Genomic DNA, 20,554 nt, shown 5'->3' on the forward strand with positions numbered 1-20,554 from the left:
GTAGAGCAGGAAACCTGTAGGAAAGCCACAGATACACTGGGAAGACGACCTTTCACCTTATCTATTGAAAGTCTGGTGGATTAGCCAACCTTGAATTGAGACGTTATCACGGGACTCGTTGCAGGTATAAGGTAAATAAACATGTCCATAACATAAAAATTGTCCTGAACCTTCTTTTCCTGTTTTGGGCACGGACAAGGAGACAGTGAAACACACCTTGTTGTCTTTGAAGATGAATAGATGAGTACAAATGGCATTAGGAACACAGCTCTGAGTCGCGTCCAAATATTAGATAACTTATTGAGCTGACATGGGCTTTGAGACCTATATACTGATTTCGGAGATATAAATTCTGCTTTGACATTTGTAGAGTAAACAGCGTATAGCCGGTTCCAGAGTAGCCATTCTGTTGAGAATATCGCGGGTGTGGCTGAAGATGTCCCAGAGGACGAGGAGCGCTACAGAGCCAGACTTTCTCTTTCCTCAATTGGATAAATTAGGATTAGAGAACATGTGGCTCCAACAGGATGGAGTAACGGCGCATACTGCTCGAACCACAACTGATATTCTGAGGACTGCATTTCCGGGTCGCCTTATCTCTTGTCGGTGATCAATTTTTACGGCGATTTATACTGGCCGGTAACCGTTCGAGACTTCTTTTTTGAAGTCACAAGTCTATATTAACAAACCTCAGACTCTCGAAGACCTCAAAGAGAAAATGCGTCAAGAAAGCGAGAACCTATCGTCGGAAGTTCTGTCAAGAGTGATGGAAAATACCATAAATCGGACCCGTATCCAGGTTTCGCCCGATTTAAATCAAGTATTTTTTTTATATTCATCAATAATTTCAATCAAAACTTTTATCTTTTATATAAAAGTTCCAAAGAGTTCAAATTCTGTGAAAACTCCTCTCTATTAAAGCTGAAGAACAAACAACACAAAAATTGTTTGAAAGTTGGAAGAAGTTTCTCAATATCAGGAAGGTTCTTTTGTTAAATCCACCACTGCAAAGCAAAAGCAAAATTTTCGCCTCTAGCTTAACTATTAGTAATAGTAGTAATCCAGTATTAGCGGACGTATCTCGAAGTGTGTTAGCTTCGTCTTTATCTTCCATCATCAATTTATATTTTGTTTTGCTTACATCTAAAATAAATACAATTAAATGGAAACGCGTAAGTGCCTGCATGTAAAATTTCTAATAAACTTGTATTGGAGACAGTGATAATTCCAATTTTGCATCAAATGAACTTCCTAATTTCTTCTACACTTCTACAGCATAATATAGAGAAGCACCTTTTTGGTATATTGGTATATTATTTGGTATATTTTGGTATATATTGCAGGGTCAATTTCCTTTTTATTTTCTGCACATACTTTTGACCATTTTTCCTATTTGCAGACAATCCACCATACTGTTCCACCTCACTTCGTTTAAAACTTTTCCATCAGTATATCAAGCCATATACTTAGATCTAGACAGGTAATTGTTTCTAAAATATTTCACAATTTGGATCACATGCTCTTTGAGTTTAATAACTTCAAGGTCTTTGGATAGCAAATTTAGAAAGTGAGCTAAGCATCTATAAGTTATAACAGAACCACTAAAGCTTAAGCTTCTGATCTATGTCTTCTCATACTTGTCATATTCGCAGCATATCCATTACAAATGACGTTACATTACAATTATATTTCGCTTTACAAGATGAAATTATTCCATAAGCAATTTTTGTTAAGTAATCACTTGTATGGGTGTTACCAGATGTAATTATTGTTTGATATAAGAATGCATTTCCATCTTCAGTAGTTATTGTGGCCCCCAGTGAGTAAACTGATATGTTTACGCTACATCCAGAAAGACTTCCAAAACACTTTATTTTTTCTTCCTCATAAGTGACCCTGAATGATGCGTTCGTATTTACGTGAAAAGATCAAAACCAAGGTTAAACAATAAAAGATACGTACGAAAACTAAATTGAGGGATATTTGAGAAAATCAAAAAAATTGAATTTTGATTAAAATAAAGAAATCGTGATTTTTCAATTTCGTATCAATTCTGGCGGTGGCCACTTGACCGATATCATTCTCTCGACTTAATAAAAAGAATTTAAGACATTAAAGAAACATAATTAAAAAGCAGAAACGAAGTTTTCATTCATAAAAAAAAATTTACAACCAAAAAACATTGGGTAACAACTTTTGTGCCACCTTGTAGATTACTCACGTTTTAAAGTATAATAAATACCCATTGAGTAACTCATGGAGATACGTAATGGCTGTTCTTGTCAACAGTTTAAAATTTTTTTAGTGGTTACTTGTTATCTTTCCAATTGTATGAGCCTTATTTTATCCGCCATCGACTTTTCTCTTTTTCTTTTGGGTTTTAAACAGTAAACATTTTGGGTGTATTTGTTCTTTTTTCTTCTTTTCCTTTTTCGTTCTTTCTTTCTTCTGACATTCATATACAGAATAATTAATATACTTGTAAGTCATATTAATTGTTAATATCAGCTTCATACATACTTTCGTTACATTTATTTATTGATTGACGTATGAATTAGTGATGTTTCAAAAAATAGAAGTAATTTTCCCCATTAGGGCCCCTTTTCATTATTCCAACCAATTAGGTTTTTGGGCACATGGAGGTTGAAGATAGAAAGACGTTTTAAAACTACAGCCATTATTTAGAATATTATAAATATAATATTATAAAACTTTCTATAGTTATTATAACTTACTATAGGTTTGTTAATAAATTTTAAAAAGTAATTAAATAAAAGCCAGACCGTTATAAAAGAATTAATACAAGAATATTAAGAAATATTTTAGCAAAGATAACTTTGTGGAAAAGAAAGAAAAACAGTCACTAATTCTAATTAATTTTAACTCAACAGCAAATTAACAATTTAACAACCGTTTAACATGTTTCCAAGATTTACTTTAGAAAACCTTTTAATTTTATGTTTACCCATTAAATATTAATATGAATAATTACAACGCGAATTACTTAACCATTTAAAATTCGATTTTTACACATTAATGAAAAAGTTTATGATTGCAACATTTAATGCACAAGTAACTCTTGAAATATATCATTAGGAAATACATGTTGAAAAGTGTCTAATATTTAAACTTTGATTAAATTATTTTCTTCAGCAATTTTGTAATATAATGAATATAATCTAGATTGAACATTTAGATAAAATAAACCTGGTAGCTTTAAGATTAATTTGTAGGCGGATTTGGTTTACAACTTTATAACTGTAAGTTTCATCATTATTAACTATCATAATGAATTTAAAGTACTATTAGGTGATAAGAATTTTGTTTAGGATAACATCTGGAAAAAAACAAGTCATATAAATAAAGTTAATTGTAAATAATGACTCATCCAGGTGAAAATATAAATCGATACAAGGGAATGTTATATACTTTTTATGGCAAATAAAACTTTAAAAACAAAGACAACATCATAAATTACTAAAATATTATTGTTTAAAAAAAATGGGAAGTTAATAAATTAAACATTCCTTTGCAGATGTCAAGGTGAGACATTTCCTTAATCAGAACTTAATATAATAAACATCTTTTGGGGCCACTTTTTACAAAATAAAAGTACTTACACATCGCAAATTGAAATAATAATAAACAAAACATATCTTGTACATAAATACAGATAAGATAGACATAACCTAAAAGGTGAAAACTCAACCTCCGGTACATATAGACGCAAAATAATTGCATAAACGATACGGAACTAAAAGAAAAAAAATAATGAATATGGTATGCTAAGTAGGATATCGGTATGACGGTGGTAACCTAAATATAAACATCAATAAACCAATCTGTACCCAAAATACAGAGGATCATACGGCGCTTCCGCCGGGACACCACCGAAAACACGATACGAAAACAACAATAATTACCTTTTTATTGACGTTTAAATGGTCCGATTCGAGCATTTAAAACGTTACACATTCACTATCATCACTTCACGTAGCCATTTTATTAGACACCCCCACCGAGTACGAACGAGTAGAGTGTGTTCTGTTGGTGCTGGGTCGACGATGCGGTATACGGTTTTTTTCTTTGGGGAAAATGTGATTTCCTGGAGACAACGGGGACAGCACTGTAACGTGGGGCGGGGCCGGTACCCGAACACGACGCGAAACACTATTTCGTCGAAATGTTAATGCGAAATAGGGTGGAGATACACGGTTGCATTTTGCGTGTGTATTATTTTCGTAATACGATATATTCACGAATTGTCGAAAGCGACATCTCTTAACAATTAATAGTAGCTTATTGAAGTTTTAGGTTGGTAACGGTAATGTTACTGGCTTTGCTCGGTTACTTTTAGTTTGTATTTAGGGTAATAGAGGGTACTCACATTTCAATTATGTACAGGTGCAAAGTATTGTATCTCGGAAACTACTCATTTTTGTAAAGACTTGCGGCTTTACTTATGACATGACTAAACTGGCTAAGAGAAAATCCTGGAAATTATTTTCAGGTTTCTAAGATGATCACCATGGGGCGCAACGGCCATCTTGAATTAAAAAATTATGTCACGCCATCTATTAATTCCATACGGTAGCAAAATGAAAATTAAAGATAGACACCGGGCATTTCACAAGTTTTTTAATGAATGAGTGCTTTAAGTCTTATGAAAAGTGTTTTTTATGCTATTTTTTGTAATTCGCGTTTTTATCCTTTTTTTTAATAAAAATAAAATAAATTTTGACAATGTAGGGAAATAGGTATGTAGCAGTTGGTAACACCGTAACACTTGAAAATAGAAATTTGAATTGACAATTAGAAATGGGGTCATACACGATTTTTTTTTTATTATATTTTCTGAAAGTTTATATAAAAATATAGTTACCGTTATTTTTTTTTTTAATATTTTCGAACAAAGTCATTGTTAAAAAAATTATTGAAAATTTATATACCCATTTGCGCTTTTAAAATTCCCGCGTTGATGACGTACGATTCTCACTTTTGCGTCCCCTGCTACCCGCTCAAATGCGAGAAAGAGATGAACGTCATTTAGGTTGTATTGAAAAGAGATAGAGTGTTTGTAGGTTATGTTTATTATGTTTTGTTCATGGATGTAATAGAGACACTCTACTACATCCATGGTTTTATTTTGACACTGTCACACCGCAAGCGCTATCTAACGGACAATTTAACTTGTTTTAGGCAGTGCGGTTCCTACGTCAAAAAAAAGCCGCGAAATTATTTCGTTTGAATATTTGCTATTTTTCACTTCAAATTACGCAAAATATAAAATTGATCAAAATATTTCTTTTACTTTGTGTTCATGCATATACTTGCATATATCGTTTGACATAAAAATTTTCTCTAAATTTAATAAGTGTGTATGACCCCATTGTCAAAACACAAAATGTATAGACCTGAAAAAAATGTTTCATGTACACTTTCTGAAATAAGAGAAATTGCTCAGAGTTCTATTAAAACACTATTTCCAGAGAAGTCTCACGAATGGTATGAACAACAGTACGCTAAATTTAAGGCGTAGTGTGAAGAGAAGAAGATTAAGGACACTTGAACTGGTTACAATATTATTAGTTGACCACGCTTGGATTTCAAAAGATTTTGGTGTAATTTTCTGACTACGCACTGGTTACAATAACGATTTTTTGGAGGTTCGAAATTCTGTTTTCAAAGAAACCAATTATTTTAGCTTGGCAAATACGGGAAAAACCTCACGTGAGTCTATTGGTTGCATAGTAGAGTAATATTAAGAAGAAAATGGAAGATAAAACGTTAACTAAGAGTAAGAGTTGATTCTTAGCGTTCAAAATACTGGTCAGAGTCAAACAGTACAATTTTCTGGAAATTTTTCGAAATGCTCGTCTAGATTTAATGGATCAAAAGACACGGACGGAAATTCTTCTTTAAATCATGAAGAGCGATCGAGATTAAATTCATTGCTCACAAAGAATAATGATATCTTCCAACCAAGGGGAGAAGCTACACGGTTTGCAGAGCATCGAATAGCGCTCTTCCACCCTATCGTTTAACCCCTGAGGATGATTCAACATGATCTACGTACTATAACAAATTCAGAAAATTTAATCCCAGAGATACTTCCGTAGCCAAGAATAAGAACCAGCAAGATCGACAAAAGGTGTATAGTGACGCACGAAAAATGGAAGATCCTGAATTCAAGGTTGGGAAAGTTTCAGATCTACAACAGCCTGAGATTCCTTTAGGCAAATACCAACAATAAAAATTGTGAATTTTCTTAAAAAAGTTAAATCTATTGGTATTACTTTTTTTTCATGAAAAAACAGCAAAATGAAGCCCAAACAAGCTAGTGATAGTCACGCCTCGATATCATATTCCTAACCTAACATATCGGTAAAAGAAGATTTAATGAGAAAATTCAATGAAATTTGAAGTTGGTCAATCAATTACCGATTTTGTTAGATGCCGGCAGTAAACGGACAGAATCTGGAAATGCAATTGCATTAGATCATACTAATCTTTTCAATTGTTTATTAATACTCAAAAATAGATTGAAACACTGGACATTATAACATAGCAAACTTAGACAACATATATTTAACTACCATTCAATTTGATATTATAGCATACATAGCAGGTTTTACTGTTAAAGAACTAAAAACTAATATTACTTGCTAATTTTGTTTAAATATAGCAGAAGGGACTAGTGATACTTCAATGCTACAGATACAAAAGACATAGTTTGCTATGCCGACGATGCCGTTTTGATTGCAAGTAATGAAGATAACCTGGAAAGACTAGTGTATCACTTGAACATAGCAGCTAAGCAATACAATATGAAAATATCAACGGAGTAAACAAAATGTATGGTAATATCCAAAAAAGCAAGACGCTGCAAACTACAAGTTGAAGACTCAAGTTACCGAGATCTATGAAAGGAAGCACAAGCACAAGTTAAAGAAGCGACACAAGTGGCAGGCTGCGTAAGGAACGCTTACATGCGTGTAGAAGGAAAAATAAAAATAATTAATCATAAAATATATAAAGCCATGATACGATTCATACTAACATATGGTACCGAAGACGACAACAGAAACAAAGAAGACTAAACAGAGGATAAGGGTGACGGAGATGATAGTCTTGAGATCTATGTTGAATGTGACACTGCGAGATAGTCAGACCAACACCTATATCAGAGAAAGATGTAACATACAGGATGTAGTAAAAAGGACAAAATTAAGAAAGAAAAGGTAGAAGGAGCATGTGGAAGAAATGGATAAGAGGAGATTGGCCAGAATATGCAGGTATGGACGACCGAAAGGAAAAGACCAGAAGGAGGTCCGCCCAAGAGATGGGCACACAGCTGGTTCTCCTCGTCTGCGGCGTAAAGTCCAAACGTGAGACTTAACAAACAGAGATGCATCCCTAGTCAAAAGTAGAAGAAGAGGAAGTTTTGGTTTAACCAAACTTTGATTTTTTTTATTCTTAGTTCTAAGTTCGACTGTGCTAATATACAGCTGTCTTCGAAATGACTGTACAATGGAAGACCACGGATTCCTTGGCTTAAAATAGGTCGATTTAAGTTATCTCTATCCAAAGTTGTTTTGTTTCGCCGCTAGAGGACTTCAATCAGGAATCAATTTTAAATCTTTTTCAGAAGTCAGTTCCTAGGTTCAATTAACATCCTTTTACGGTTTCCGATGCAATTTTAGAAACACAAAAATTATGGAAAACTCATGTATTCAGCGGATATTACCCCATATTTTTTTACTGGTCAGGTGACAATTACATTATTATAATTTCTGAATAGCCCATTTAGTTCTGAAACTTTTTTATCTTTTACAAGATTTTGATTCCGTAAGTGGTTAACTCAGAAAAAAGGTATTTTTAAATATCTGCAAGCTTTGTTTACGCCATTGTAATTACAAAACCTCATCGTAGTTGGCACTGATTTAAGAAGCAACTTTGGATATAGATAACTTAACTTAAATCGACCTATTTTGCGGCTAGGAATCTGTAGTCTTCAGTTGTACACGCATTTTGGAGATAACCTGTATAATCTAATAGATTTTAAACAAACTTTAATTTATTATCGTTATATCCATTAAATTTAGTTAATTAAAAAGGAAGTTTCTACAAATTTATTTTAATTCTCAATAATTGAGAGAGTTTTAAATTTCCCGCTAAATCATGCTTATTCATTTATGGGTTCCATTTTGTCTGCGTTTTAAAGTGGCGGGGGTAACAGAATTCTCCAGAGATTTCTATATACAATATATATAATAATTTCAGAACAAATTAAATATTATTGATCAAATACAAAAAAATAACAACATTGCATTTATGATTTATAGAAAAATATATTAGAATTCTCATTTAAATTATATTTTAATAAAATATTTTAATATGACAGGATAATAGAATTTTCCAGATGTTTAAATAGTCGATGTGATTATGTCAAATTTATGTCAAAATCAATTTGAACTGTATAAAAACTTTGTTTATTTAAAAACTAATAAGATAAGAATATTTTACGTGGGAAATAATATTGTAGGTATGTATTTAATTTAATAAATAAAGCGATAAGTTGAATTACAATGTTTAAAATTGTAGTGGGCCCAAATATCAAGATGTTTCAATTTTCAACAATTTGAGATTGGAGGAGTTTAAATAATATAAGCGAAAATTGATCATAAATTTGGAAAAATGAAGATGGACATACTATTTTTAAAGAAAAAGCAATCAATTTGATCCAATGTAAAAGAAAATTGCAATTAATCAGGTCTTTACATTTAAAAATCTTTTTACTATGATTTTGTATAAGTTTTGAAAGAAAGATTACAGCAAGTTAGTTTTGTAGGATGTTAAAAACTCTCGGTAGCTAAAAGACCGCTCAAAGACGAGTTCTGTGAGATGAGTAGAGAAAAGAGAGACCCCAAGATGCTGATGCATGGGCGAGAACACAAGGCAACGCAGCACAAGTCCTCCCGTGTTACGCAGGGAGTCAACTTGTCCGGATATAATAATAAAAAAGAACAGTCTCAAACGTACGAAAGCAACCGTGTACGCGATTTTATCGATGCACGGTGACATCAGGAACATTTTTTCTTCACCTTCTCCTACTTCTTTCACTTACTACAATCAAAAAAACTACTCCTACTCTTATGAATGGTAGCCGTATATGTGGCAACGTCGCACATTCTTTAATAGGAGTCAATTGTCCGCAAACTTTTGTGAAACGTACCTCGTTTTAAAATTATTTAAACGGTTTTTAGTAAATAATTTTAAAATCGAACCGGTTTTAAACGACTTATTCGATTGTTTAACGTTTCACAACAAGTTATTCGTTAAGAAATTGTGCCGTTTTGTGTTTCTTTTGGTGTTAAATTGACTCCCGCGTCATATTGTACGCAATGGAGTTGTATTCACGTATACATACACAACTTTTGTATACCTAATAAACAGTTTAACTTTTTTCTTTAATTAAATATGTGGTTGTTCGGTTTGGATTCGGTGCAATTTTGTGGTTTAACGTTTGGACTTGGTTCTAAAATGGGTTCTAACAGAGATATTTTTAGTGTTAATCACTGACAGTGAATTTTCTAAACAAGACATGAAGGTAAACTTTTCTTGTTTATATCAACTTTTAACGCATTTTAAACGAAATATTATCACATTATAATGTATTTTCATAACACAAATAACGTAAAACGATGTTTTACTAGAATTTAAAAAATTTTTGGAGGTTATGTTTACATGTAATAGTAATTAACCTAATATAAATTGTTTATTTATCTTTTTAAGTATTGGCTGACACTGATCATTTATTTACATTGATCATCCTAAACCCAAATGTATACTTATTTTTGCTGAGAATGGTGTGTGTAGGATTATACAGATCTCCAGAATTACGGTTCCGATACATACTGAGCAAATGCAGGCAGTATGTTAATGAAAACTGATGATGATCAACATGGTAACTAACAAAATTACATAACATAAAGGAAGAAGAGCATAATCAAATGGAAAATGCATATAAATTATTAAATTATATTCATTATTGGGCTATCAATTCAAAATTAAAATGTTTACATAATTGTCCATAAAAAAGGTACCAGGATAGTTTATATTCAATGTCGTATATGAAAGTCACATCTTAGAATTCTGTATCTTAGATCATGTCATTTTATCATTGTTATGATTAAGTACCTATATGATGTGCTTTACCTCCACGCTAATTGAAAAGATGATTGATGATAAAGTGTATTAACTATGGAAAGAAAAAAACTACAAGAAACAAATGTTATGATAATAGAGCGAAAGTCATGGAAAAAAGTGCTTTTAACACAAATATGGTGACTTTACAAGTAGGTAGCCTTAAAAGTTGTGTTTATTGTATATGAAATAAATCAGATTCAAAGCATAAAACCATCACATGCAAATCAGCTATTTTCCACAATAATATTTTACAATATAATACTTTATATTTTTGACAAAGTACATAACTATTCTGGTCACATTCTGTTCATTAAACTTACTAATTTTTCCTTTACTTTAAATACATTTAGCGAATTATTCTTTATTTTTTAAATTATTATTAAAATTAATTTGAAGAATTAACAATATTGAATATTCTTAGATTTTGAATATGCTCTTGAAAGCATTAACATCCTTTTATATAAATATACAAAAGGCAGATGGGTTAATAAAAAAATAGAAAGTTAGGATTTATTTCCATAAAGCATGATTTCGTAATTTAAAAAGTAACTATTATATTTAAAATATAACAAATGTAAGAAACATTTATGTGTATATTTGTAAATGTTATACAGATGTCACAGAATAATTATTCCTAATTTTTGGAAAGAACACTGTAATAAAAATTTTTTTATTAATGAACTAGTGTCAGAAAATATCTCAGTGTCAAGATAGACTAGAAATCTTTAATAACAATTTCAATTACAACAGGAAAGAGTTAACTTAAGGAACATTTTATTAGAAATAATATTGGATCAAATTTTATAAAAATTGTTCGAAGTGACCACCATTTTCAATACACAAATTGTAATGATTTGCAATGGATATCATTAATGTTCATGAATATCATTAAGCATTAGAATAATTCGGACCATTAACTCTTCTAACGCTTCCATATTAACTGGAATCTCTTGAACATGCAGCCCAAGAAATCGGTTCTTTCATCTGATACTTCTGTTTGAAAATTGTCCATTTACTTTTGGCAATTTAATCCAAAGTGGGCTGGTGCACTATCGTGCTAAAAACAATATTTCTTTGAATATTAACTGGGATATTTTCAAGCAATTCTGGTAGTGTATGTTGCAGACAAATTAATGATGGTCCCACTATATAATCCCAGCACAAATATTAACAGAAAACTTCTATTGATTGCACTTTTTGAATGTGGAACGGATTCTTCTGGTATTCCTTGAATATCCTCCATACAGATGTGTGACTTGTACGCATCGTTACAGTAACTATGGGTTATTTTAAATTGTTACAGAACTTAGTCCTGAATGTCAACATTTCGGACAGTACGAATGTCACCCGAATCTCTTTTCATTATATGGACTTCACCAGTATCTTTACCAATCTAGATCAAAGCTAATTCATCTATATTGTACAGTAGCACACATTTCAATGCTTTTTGTTGTTAGTTGTACAACAAAATACATTTGAAAGCACAGATTTATTGTTACAATATAAGAATATACGATATCATTCTCCTCAGCAAAATGTTTATCCTTATATCCGATTTCTTCAATAAATTGAAATGTGGATTTAAATGGTTTAATTCGCCCTGAGTAGCGTGTTTGGTAAAGTAAGTGTAGGACTATCCTATTTAAATTCGTTGACGCTGCAAGAAGTGTCCATTTCAAGTAATTCGATAGAGATATAAAAAAAATATTTTTGATTTATGAACATTACATTATCACAAAGCCTAAAAATAATAGTTTCAGATCTTTTTAATTTTTTAGCAACTGCAATGTAGCATTTTTTTGTCTCACGAAATACACAAGTCGACTTATTTCGCGAAGTGTTGGTGAACCCTGTTTTCATGATACAAAACCCATTTTTTTCAATTAAAACATATTAAACATTAAAAATAACGCTTAATTCAATCTATACACATTGAATTAAGCGTATAACAAAGTGTATAACACCTACCTAAAACTTTGACTTTGATACCTATCTAGATGTATTACATTCATAAAAAAAATAAAATGTTAACGTATCTTTGTTGGGGCAATGTTTAAAAGTATGAAATTTGTATAGTTAAAGTATTCTGCAGCATACTGCTGTAGTAATTTCATGTTTGCGATTTATATACAACTGACGTGACAGAACTACAACACTCGTACAAAAAAACCGTCATGTATTTATTTTGGGGTTCTGTACATTTTTAGCCTTTTCCAACCAGAAGCATGTTTTGTAACATTTCGCAGTGTCTTTTCAACCCTAGGTTGAGAGAGGTTAACCTTAGGTCTTGTAATTGCAGCATACTAGTGGTGCTGCTGTTACTTAGTCTCTTCTGTCAACGAGAACAAGGTGTTGTTTTTGCGGGAAATGAATGATCGTAATTAATTTACAATTCCACTCTTATGTGCAACAGATGTTCTTCTCAATTTGCACTGAACAGATTGATATCTTCAAAACAGACCAATACAAAATTTTGCGGAGGTTTCTGCAAAAAAATCTTATGTGAATTTTGTTTTGGTATGTTGCTGGGCGGTCTTTAATCTCACAATATAAAGTGTATTTGATGCCTTGCTGCGCAAGAGCAGTAAATGTTTTTCTAAAAATTTGTCAGCATCTTTGTTACATGTTGGGGAATACCTTATATGGTTGTTTAGGCGTTACAATCGGTGCAGAATATCGGATCTCCTCAATGACCATTATTTTTTTTGTACTTCTAAACAGTTCCAGTAAATGTTCGATTGAACCGGTAAAAGATCTAGCGACGTCTGTAAATAAATTCTATATTGTCAAGTTCCGTTGGTAGATAAGGACTGCTCTTCATCAGGTGGGACAGATTAGGAATCACAATGAACTCCTCGAAGTAGACACCCTGGAAACTGAGTCGGAAATTGGATGTAGATAATTAAAAATTTCATTTCATGAATTTTATTTAATTGATACAGCGGAGTAGAAGTGCATTCAACTTTTTATTTCATAATTCAAACATTGCAAGTGATTATTGCAAATATCAAAATAAAGAAATAATAGTTCACGGTTTTTTTTCCTCATAAATCTCAGAAATCGCCATATTTAGAACAACCGCAATGAAACCAACGTCGGCATCTACGACACTCGTCGGGTTTATATGTATTTCAAAACATCTTGTCACCACATCCCGCGCAATCCTTTTCATCCCACTTCCTATTCTTCCGCTAATCGATCGCTTTCTTGGAAAATATTTCCTTTCTTTGCTTTTTTATTGTGCGAAGGTTTGTTTCTTCACGTTTTAATCTATTTTGGAATATTCAGAATAGTTGCAATCTGCAAATCACATCATATTTCATGGTTTTTGGAATGAATTTACTATCGTCTTTGTTATTCCTCGTATGATATGGGTAAAATTTACCTACCAATATTCCTTATTCAAAAGTTAAATTTATTGAAATAACGCCATCATTGTATATTAGATATAAAACTTCTCTCAATTGTACTTTGATAACCGTTAGACTAGGTGAAACTGGATGTATCCGAAATCAACGCAATAGACCCAATAGTAATATTAATATAGACTACTTTATTAATAATGTAAAATGCATTTCAAAAGAAGCATTTGTTGGATATAAAGAAAAAGGCAGATATTAAATCAATGCCCAAATACATGCCACCTTTGACAAAAAATGTTATAAATTATACATGTAAGTGACATAAAGTGCTATAATATAATAATTATAGTTGCTATAAGTGGCAATAATAAAGAAACACATTCATTTGCTAACTTTTAAATCCAATTGACTGCGTTGTATTTGAAAAGGACTTAGTTTAAAATAATACTCAGGTGACGATGTAAAAAACGCAGCAATATCGAATATTTGTATTTGTTTAACCCTAGAATACTATTCCTTCGTAAAATTTACAGTATAGTATTCACGTATATCAAAACCACTATAGTATTCTAGGGTTAAACATTATCGTTTAAAACACCTATGAAGAATAACATCTTACAATTAGTTATTACAGCAATACAGTTTTTTACATATGCAAAAATGAACGGTTGTTATAGAATTCAGAAGATGCAAAACAGCGTCACCGGGACCTATAAGATCTATTGTAACTTAAGCCCTTCAAAAGTTTAGGGCAAATGTAGATCCTTGATGAACCTTAATATTGCTCCAAGGTCTTATCCCTTTATGTAGGTAGGTATCAGGGGTGCCGAAAATTATGTGTCTTAGGGGGCGTCTGGCGATGCATTCACACAGTATGTGTTCAGTAGTTTCTGACTCTGTGAAAGAGATGGTATTTTCGGAGCGCATGGTCGATCAGGAAGCCTGAGAGCGACCTTAGATTCACTTTACTGAGGCATAAAACCCCTTTGGTTTTGTTTTGCCACGGAGTTATCATACTCTTCGCCTGTCTGTGACCTGGAAGTTCTTTCCAGCATAAGGTTACTTTTGAGGCCTTCCAACTATTGACTAGGTTATGTTTTTAATTCTTCGTCTTGATTTTCATCATCGGTACTTTCAACACTTTGATATTCGTACAGCGTACAGTTTTTTAAGTGGCTTTTTTGTAGTCCTCAACCAGGTTGGGGTCCAATGAAAGGCGTTTTTGCTGCCTCTTTGGCCAGCGTGTCCGCCTTCTTATTGCCTTCAATGTCTCTGTGACCTGGAACTCACCATAGAGCAACATCATTACCTCTAGCGAGTTCTCTCAGGTTGCTGGTAGGTCAATTGCCTTTAGGGCGGCCCGACTGTCTGTGAAAATGGTTATGGATGCACCTTTTTGTCCCTTTTCTAGGTTCAAAACATATGAAAAATGGTTATGTCCGAGCTGAGGAGCATTTTAATGCGATTATTTGGTCCACTAATGCCCATACCTACTCCGAATCCAACTGTCTTTGAAACATTGGTATACCAGACATGGGCTCCTGTTTTAAGTTGACTCCCACCCTTCGTCCAATCATCCCTGCTTCTAAGGCCGGTTTTACAATCATAGTTTAAGCGTCCGATTAACTAATCGGCAGTTAAAATTTAAACTAAGTTTTACAAAAATTATGTTTTACAACGAATTATTAAACTAAGTTTAAGAAACGGAGGTTTATACTACAGTTGGTAATAAGTGTCAATTTCATATTGTACATATAACTAACTTCATTGTTTAGTATCTGTCAAAATTCACTGTTTGATTTTCATTTTGCAAAAATATTTTTCAACTATGAATAATATATTTAATGAACTTACGGACCATGAAGATTTCTTAGAAGTAGTTGAAATGGTGGCTTTTCATAGAAAAGCAAAGGTTTTTCGTGAGCGGAATAATCATGTTGAAAAATGGTCAGACCAAGAGTTTCTGGAACGTTTTAGACTATCTAATTAGGTACATTTCCAACCTATTTGAAGCTTTGTAAAATATTTTCAAATTAAACTTACTTCAAAAAATAACTACTTACATAAATTGATTATATCCTTCTTCGTCTTTTTTAATTTATTAGGTATACAAAATATTAATACAATTTTTCACTAGTTACAAATTGAACAAATGTGAACCGTTTTGGCGCCTAAACGACTACTGGTCGATTCTAACCGTAGTTTCACGTTAAACGGTAGTTATAAAACGTTTTTGTTAGTTAACCATAGATTAAGTTAAACGTAGTTTAAACCACTGTTGTAAAACTGGCCTTAAATATCACCTTATACGGCTGGTCGAAATTATGTACTGTCGGTATAAGGTCCGTTTTAATTTGAATCAAGTGGTTTAGACATGGGTCCTTGAAGATTTTGAGATGTCCTCTGAGGTTACTGTGCATCAACTTGAGTGAAGATTATGTTTTCAGTGATAAGGTACTTATAGCTGCCTCCTTTTGTATGTATAAATGAAGTGGTGGAACCGAGTAGGGCTTCAAAAGCAACCGTCGGCCAAGATCTCATTGCACCCGTTATATTAAAACATGCTAACCGCTGGATTTGTGCAATCTGTTGTTGTACTGTATTATGATTTGTTCTTGGCCACCAATCAGTGAGGCATAGGCAACCATGGGTCTGATTTTTAGGGCCAGTGAGGCCAGTGAGCCATTCGTGGTTTAACACCCCAGATCCTTCCAAGGAGCCTGATGCAGATCTAGGTATTTGACTTCTGTTTTGAGGTTAATAGTTCTGCCTTCAATGGAGTGGCATGGCATAACTGCAAAAAAAAAAATGAAGTTGAGTTATTATTATTTCCATTAAGTTATTTTTGTTATAACACCTTTTGGTGTCGTTTCAACCAGCATTTATTTATTAAGATATAGTTAATACACTTTTGAAATTCGTTGATTACTGCGATGCTTTGTGCAATAAAAATGTATGTTCACATATTAAAAAAGATTCCAAAATGAACAGCAAATGGAAATCTACTTGTTTTCAAGTAAGAATTGAGGTGATTTTGGACCAATCTCCAATTCGTAGAGTAGAAGCTTTCACTTGAATTCTGATTTTTTAAATATGTAACTTTATAAATTGCCAATGTAGATTTTTGTATAATTGTTTCTGCATGCACTTGATTTAGTTTTTTACCACTCACCTCAGCTCTCTGCTTTTGTCGAAATGTGTGTTCTTCATATCACTCAATATATTATTTGGTATTTTTTCTATTTATGACATCTTTGACCAGCTTATTCAATAGAATATTTATTGATCGTCAATTATATTCGCGAAAATGATGCTTTCGGTTCATTATTTCATTTCGCATATGAAGACATTTTGAGTATTAAAGAGTTATACTTAATATTTAGAACTAAATAAACCCAAATCTGGCCGCAAATAGACAAACAATAGATAAAAAATTTACTCAGGTAAAAGATGTTACCAAACAAATTACCTGGGATATTCTAGAAATAATGATAACAATAAATACATTGTGGAAAAACCGTTTATTTGTGTATTAACAGTTTGTATGCCCAAAAATATTTAGGGTTTTTTGGAGGTTTTAAATGTATAAAAGAAGAAACACTTTCTGTAGCTCAAGATAAAGTTAAGAAGTGAGTGATGATACCAAAAAAGTAAGAACGTATAAGAGCAAATAAATAAATAAAAGGGTTTTAATTTAACAATTATTGTTTTACTACTTTTTATACATTCACACTAATTTAAATAATAAGTTCAAGCTCATCTTATTAATTCACGGTATATCATATTGTTACGCCATATAACTCATTTGTGAGAGACACATGCATACAATTTGAAATATTACACCTAAAATTAATAAAATATTAATTTTTTAAATTTTGTTTTAGGTATCGAGAAAATATATCCAAATCATAAAGCAGTAGAAAAAATACCCCCGGAACTAATGGTTCAGCGACAGCGCGACTTTACGATGGCCAATGAGCAGCCCGTAAAGAAGAAATTACGTCGTGAAGGAGAAACGGATGAGCCAGATTTTGTGCATAATATAACAGAAAATATATCTGAGGCCCAACATCCGTTTCAAAACAACGTCTTCCTCAGTCAGGGTGCAAAATCACCTATAAGTACGGAGGAACAACCCCAGGTTCGCGAACCTAACGAAATAACATGGGATCCCAGCAATATGTACGTTTTATCCAATTCTTATATGAGCACATCCGTACAACCGGAGATGTTTTCTGCATCAATGTATGATGAGCAACAAGAAAATGGTAATTCTTCGTTAAATACTCCGTTAGTGAATGCGACGGCTGTTAATTTAGCCGTTGATAATGAGTTTGATACGTTTAAAAATTATTTAATAAAACAGTGTTTATGTGCGATATCGGAGGCGACATTAAGAAAACCATTTGAGGGGCATCAAATAACAGATGGGAATGGCACGAGAACGGCTAATTTAGTTGAATGGCCAATACATAAAACGTTAGAATTCTTATCGAAACTACAACTGTTATTTGATGTTTATTTGAAACAAAATAACAGCGGTTATTTGTGTTCGAGAATTGTGAATGTGTGCGAAGTGATTATTCGTAACGAATATAATTTAATAGAACAAATAATGTCGCTTTGCGATATTGGTAGTAAATACATAAACTTTATGTCCGCGAAAGTATTAAGTAGTTTTTTGATAATCGCGAAAACGAACGTTAACAACGAATGGTTAGAAACGATATTTAATTTCCTCAAATTAGAAACGATCGATTATGAAAAAATGAATTTCTCTTTAGAAATTATAAAACGTGTTGTTGAATGGAAAGACGTTGAAATTCATGTTTTAGAAGAACCGAATGCTGAAAGTGCAAGTACAAGCGCCGAACAAAATTGTACAACTGTTACATACAGCGATTCAGATAGTTACGATACATCTGCAATTAAAGGATTAATTATACGCGGTTTAGAAACAATTTGGCCTGACTTAATAGGTAGAATACAACATATGATAGCTCAAGATGATAGCGTAGAATCACAAACTTGTATTTTAACGTTTTTAGCTTTATGGGAAAGTATTATTTCGGTGAAAGCGAATTTAAGTGTAATTGATACAAAACCTTTTTATACGCATTTAGAAATTTTTGTTGGGCTGTTACCAAACTCACTGTCTCCGATAATATGGAAACAATTATTATCGTTATTCAATGAAGTTTTGTGTTACGGCAGCACATTAGCGTTACAAGATATTTTACCGGAAGATACTTGCCAAATAGCTCATATGATTGTGCGTTACGTTAAAGATATAAGACTTTTAGATTGTTTACCTTATAGAAGGGGAGATGGTTTAACTGTACACACTTTTGTAGGTACAATTCCTAGTGTGCAATTAAATCAAACCAATTTAGATAAAACTTTGTTACAAAAAATGGTTCTTCTTGTATTAAAATCGGTTGCAATAACAATAAAAGAAGCTCGATCTGATAGTTCCGATTCAAGTGTGGGATCGGAAGATTTCGATTTTTATCAAGATATGCAAATGATTGAACGATCAATAAGGGACGTTTTAAAAAAAGTTGATGTATTTATAAAAAATGCTTTAGAATTTCATCCCGAAACACCTTTTTCTAAAATTTTGGTTCAATTATTTAGCGATCAAGATGATTATATGATCGAAGCAATGGTTTGTACGTTAGATATAACTATTGGAATCTCTTATAGAAACGCTGTTTTCCCTGATTTAGTTTTAATGTTAAATCCCGTTTACTCATTCGTTAAGTTTTTAAATATCGTCGGTCATGATAGTGACATTTTATTAGATTTCCTAATAAACAACGAAACATGTTTTTTGTTGTATTTATTAAGATTTCTTAAATATGTGAAACGTAATTGGCCGAAATTTTTATCGAGTTGTTCGGAATGTTCTTCTTCCCCAAGGGAAAACGAACTTGATAATACTATGGGTGTTTTATTGAGATTAAGAAAACAAATTAAACGTTTGGTTGACAGTAATTTGTTTCCTTACAATATTGAACCCGTATTTAGGTTATTAGACTCGTGTAAAAGAAAATACGAAGGTAACGAAGTTAGTTGATAGTTCATGAAAAAATTAAATTTTTAAATCTTTCTTTTATTCCTTGTATAAATATTTTTTTTGTAAACACATAGTAGAAATAATCTAGTCAATATCTTGCCTTTATTATTCAGCCACTTTTGCCGCAATTATAAAATAATTATCATAAAAATCATAGCAATTATAAAAGTTTACTTAAAGTAAACAATTCCAATTACAAGGAATAAAAGATTTTTTTTAGTAATAAGTTTTTTTTAATCGACAGCTATTTTGCCTTCATAAAACCACCGAATGGATGTGTAGAAATGATTGACTTCTACTGTATAAAAGAATTATTTTAATAATATATATTTTATATTTACAAGTATTTATGTACAATCATATTTATAGCAGACAGTAATTTGTAGTTTATTATTTATTCGTAAGACAGACTTTTTTTCAGTATTTATGACCGTAGATAATATTATTTATAACAATTCAGGTTAGTTAATTAATTAATTATTAATATTTATTGAAAATTCCAATGACCGTATTCTGTTTTTCTGCCATCGTCTAACGTTTCGTATTAATTTTTTATTAATGTTTTCATCTTTACAAGTTACCTGTACGTCATATTTAGACGTTTTATGTACAGTCGTCGAAAAATTATAACATTTTTGTACAAATTTAATATTATTTGTGTATATGTATATCAAATAACATACGTTATTTTTATAATATACATTTTTATATACTTACTTGTTTTATTATATAAATACCTTTTTTGTAGGTAGAAAATTTAAAGCACTCAATAGCGGATTTAGTAGGACTTACAATAAGAGTTTTTTCATACAAGCTTTGTATTTATTACTTCTACTAAATTTGCAGATTGTCCAAGTAATTATAACTGAATATTTAGGAAAATTTTCTAATCTGTCCTTTGTTC

General features: G+C 31.9%; 1 protein-coding gene across 2 annotated transcripts; it reads left to right on the forward strand.

The window, feature by feature from the left end:
- The first annotated feature begins 8,436 nt into the window (after window positions 1-8,436).
- On the forward strand, window positions 8,437-20,362 carry LOC111417115 (protein lines homolog). Of its 2 annotated transcripts, none has more exons than XM_071199457.1 (4): window positions 8,437-8,545; window positions 8,605-8,773; window positions 8,844-9,610; window positions 17,456-20,362. In XM_071199457.1, the coding sequence occupies exon 4, from the start codon at window positions 17,512-17,514 to the stop codon at window positions 19,648-19,650; it is 2,139 nt and encodes a 712-aa protein (XP_071055558.1). In that variant the 5' UTR covers window positions 8,437-8,545; window positions 8,605-8,773; window positions 8,844-9,610; window positions 17,456-17,511; the 3' UTR covers window positions 19,651-20,362. The 2 variants fall into 2 exon arrangements, with proteins under 2 accessions (XP_071055558.1, XP_022905079.2); XM_023049311.2 differs by having other exon boundaries at window positions 8,490-8,545; window positions 8,852-9,610.
- Window positions 20,363-20,554: the final 192 nt, after the last annotated feature.

Source organism: Onthophagus taurus, chromosome 1 (genome assembly GCF_036711975.1).
Source record: "Onthophagus taurus isolate NC chromosome 1, IU_Otau_3.0, whole genome shotgun sequence".
Lineage (NCBI taxonomy): Eukaryota > Metazoa > Arthropoda > Insecta > Coleoptera > Scarabaeidae > Onthophagus > Onthophagus taurus.

Coding starts and splice junctions, on each gene's coding strand:
- LOC111417115 (XM_071199457.1), top strand. CDS start 17,512: ATGGTTCAGCGACAGCGCGACTTTACGATGGCCAATGAGCAGCCCGTA.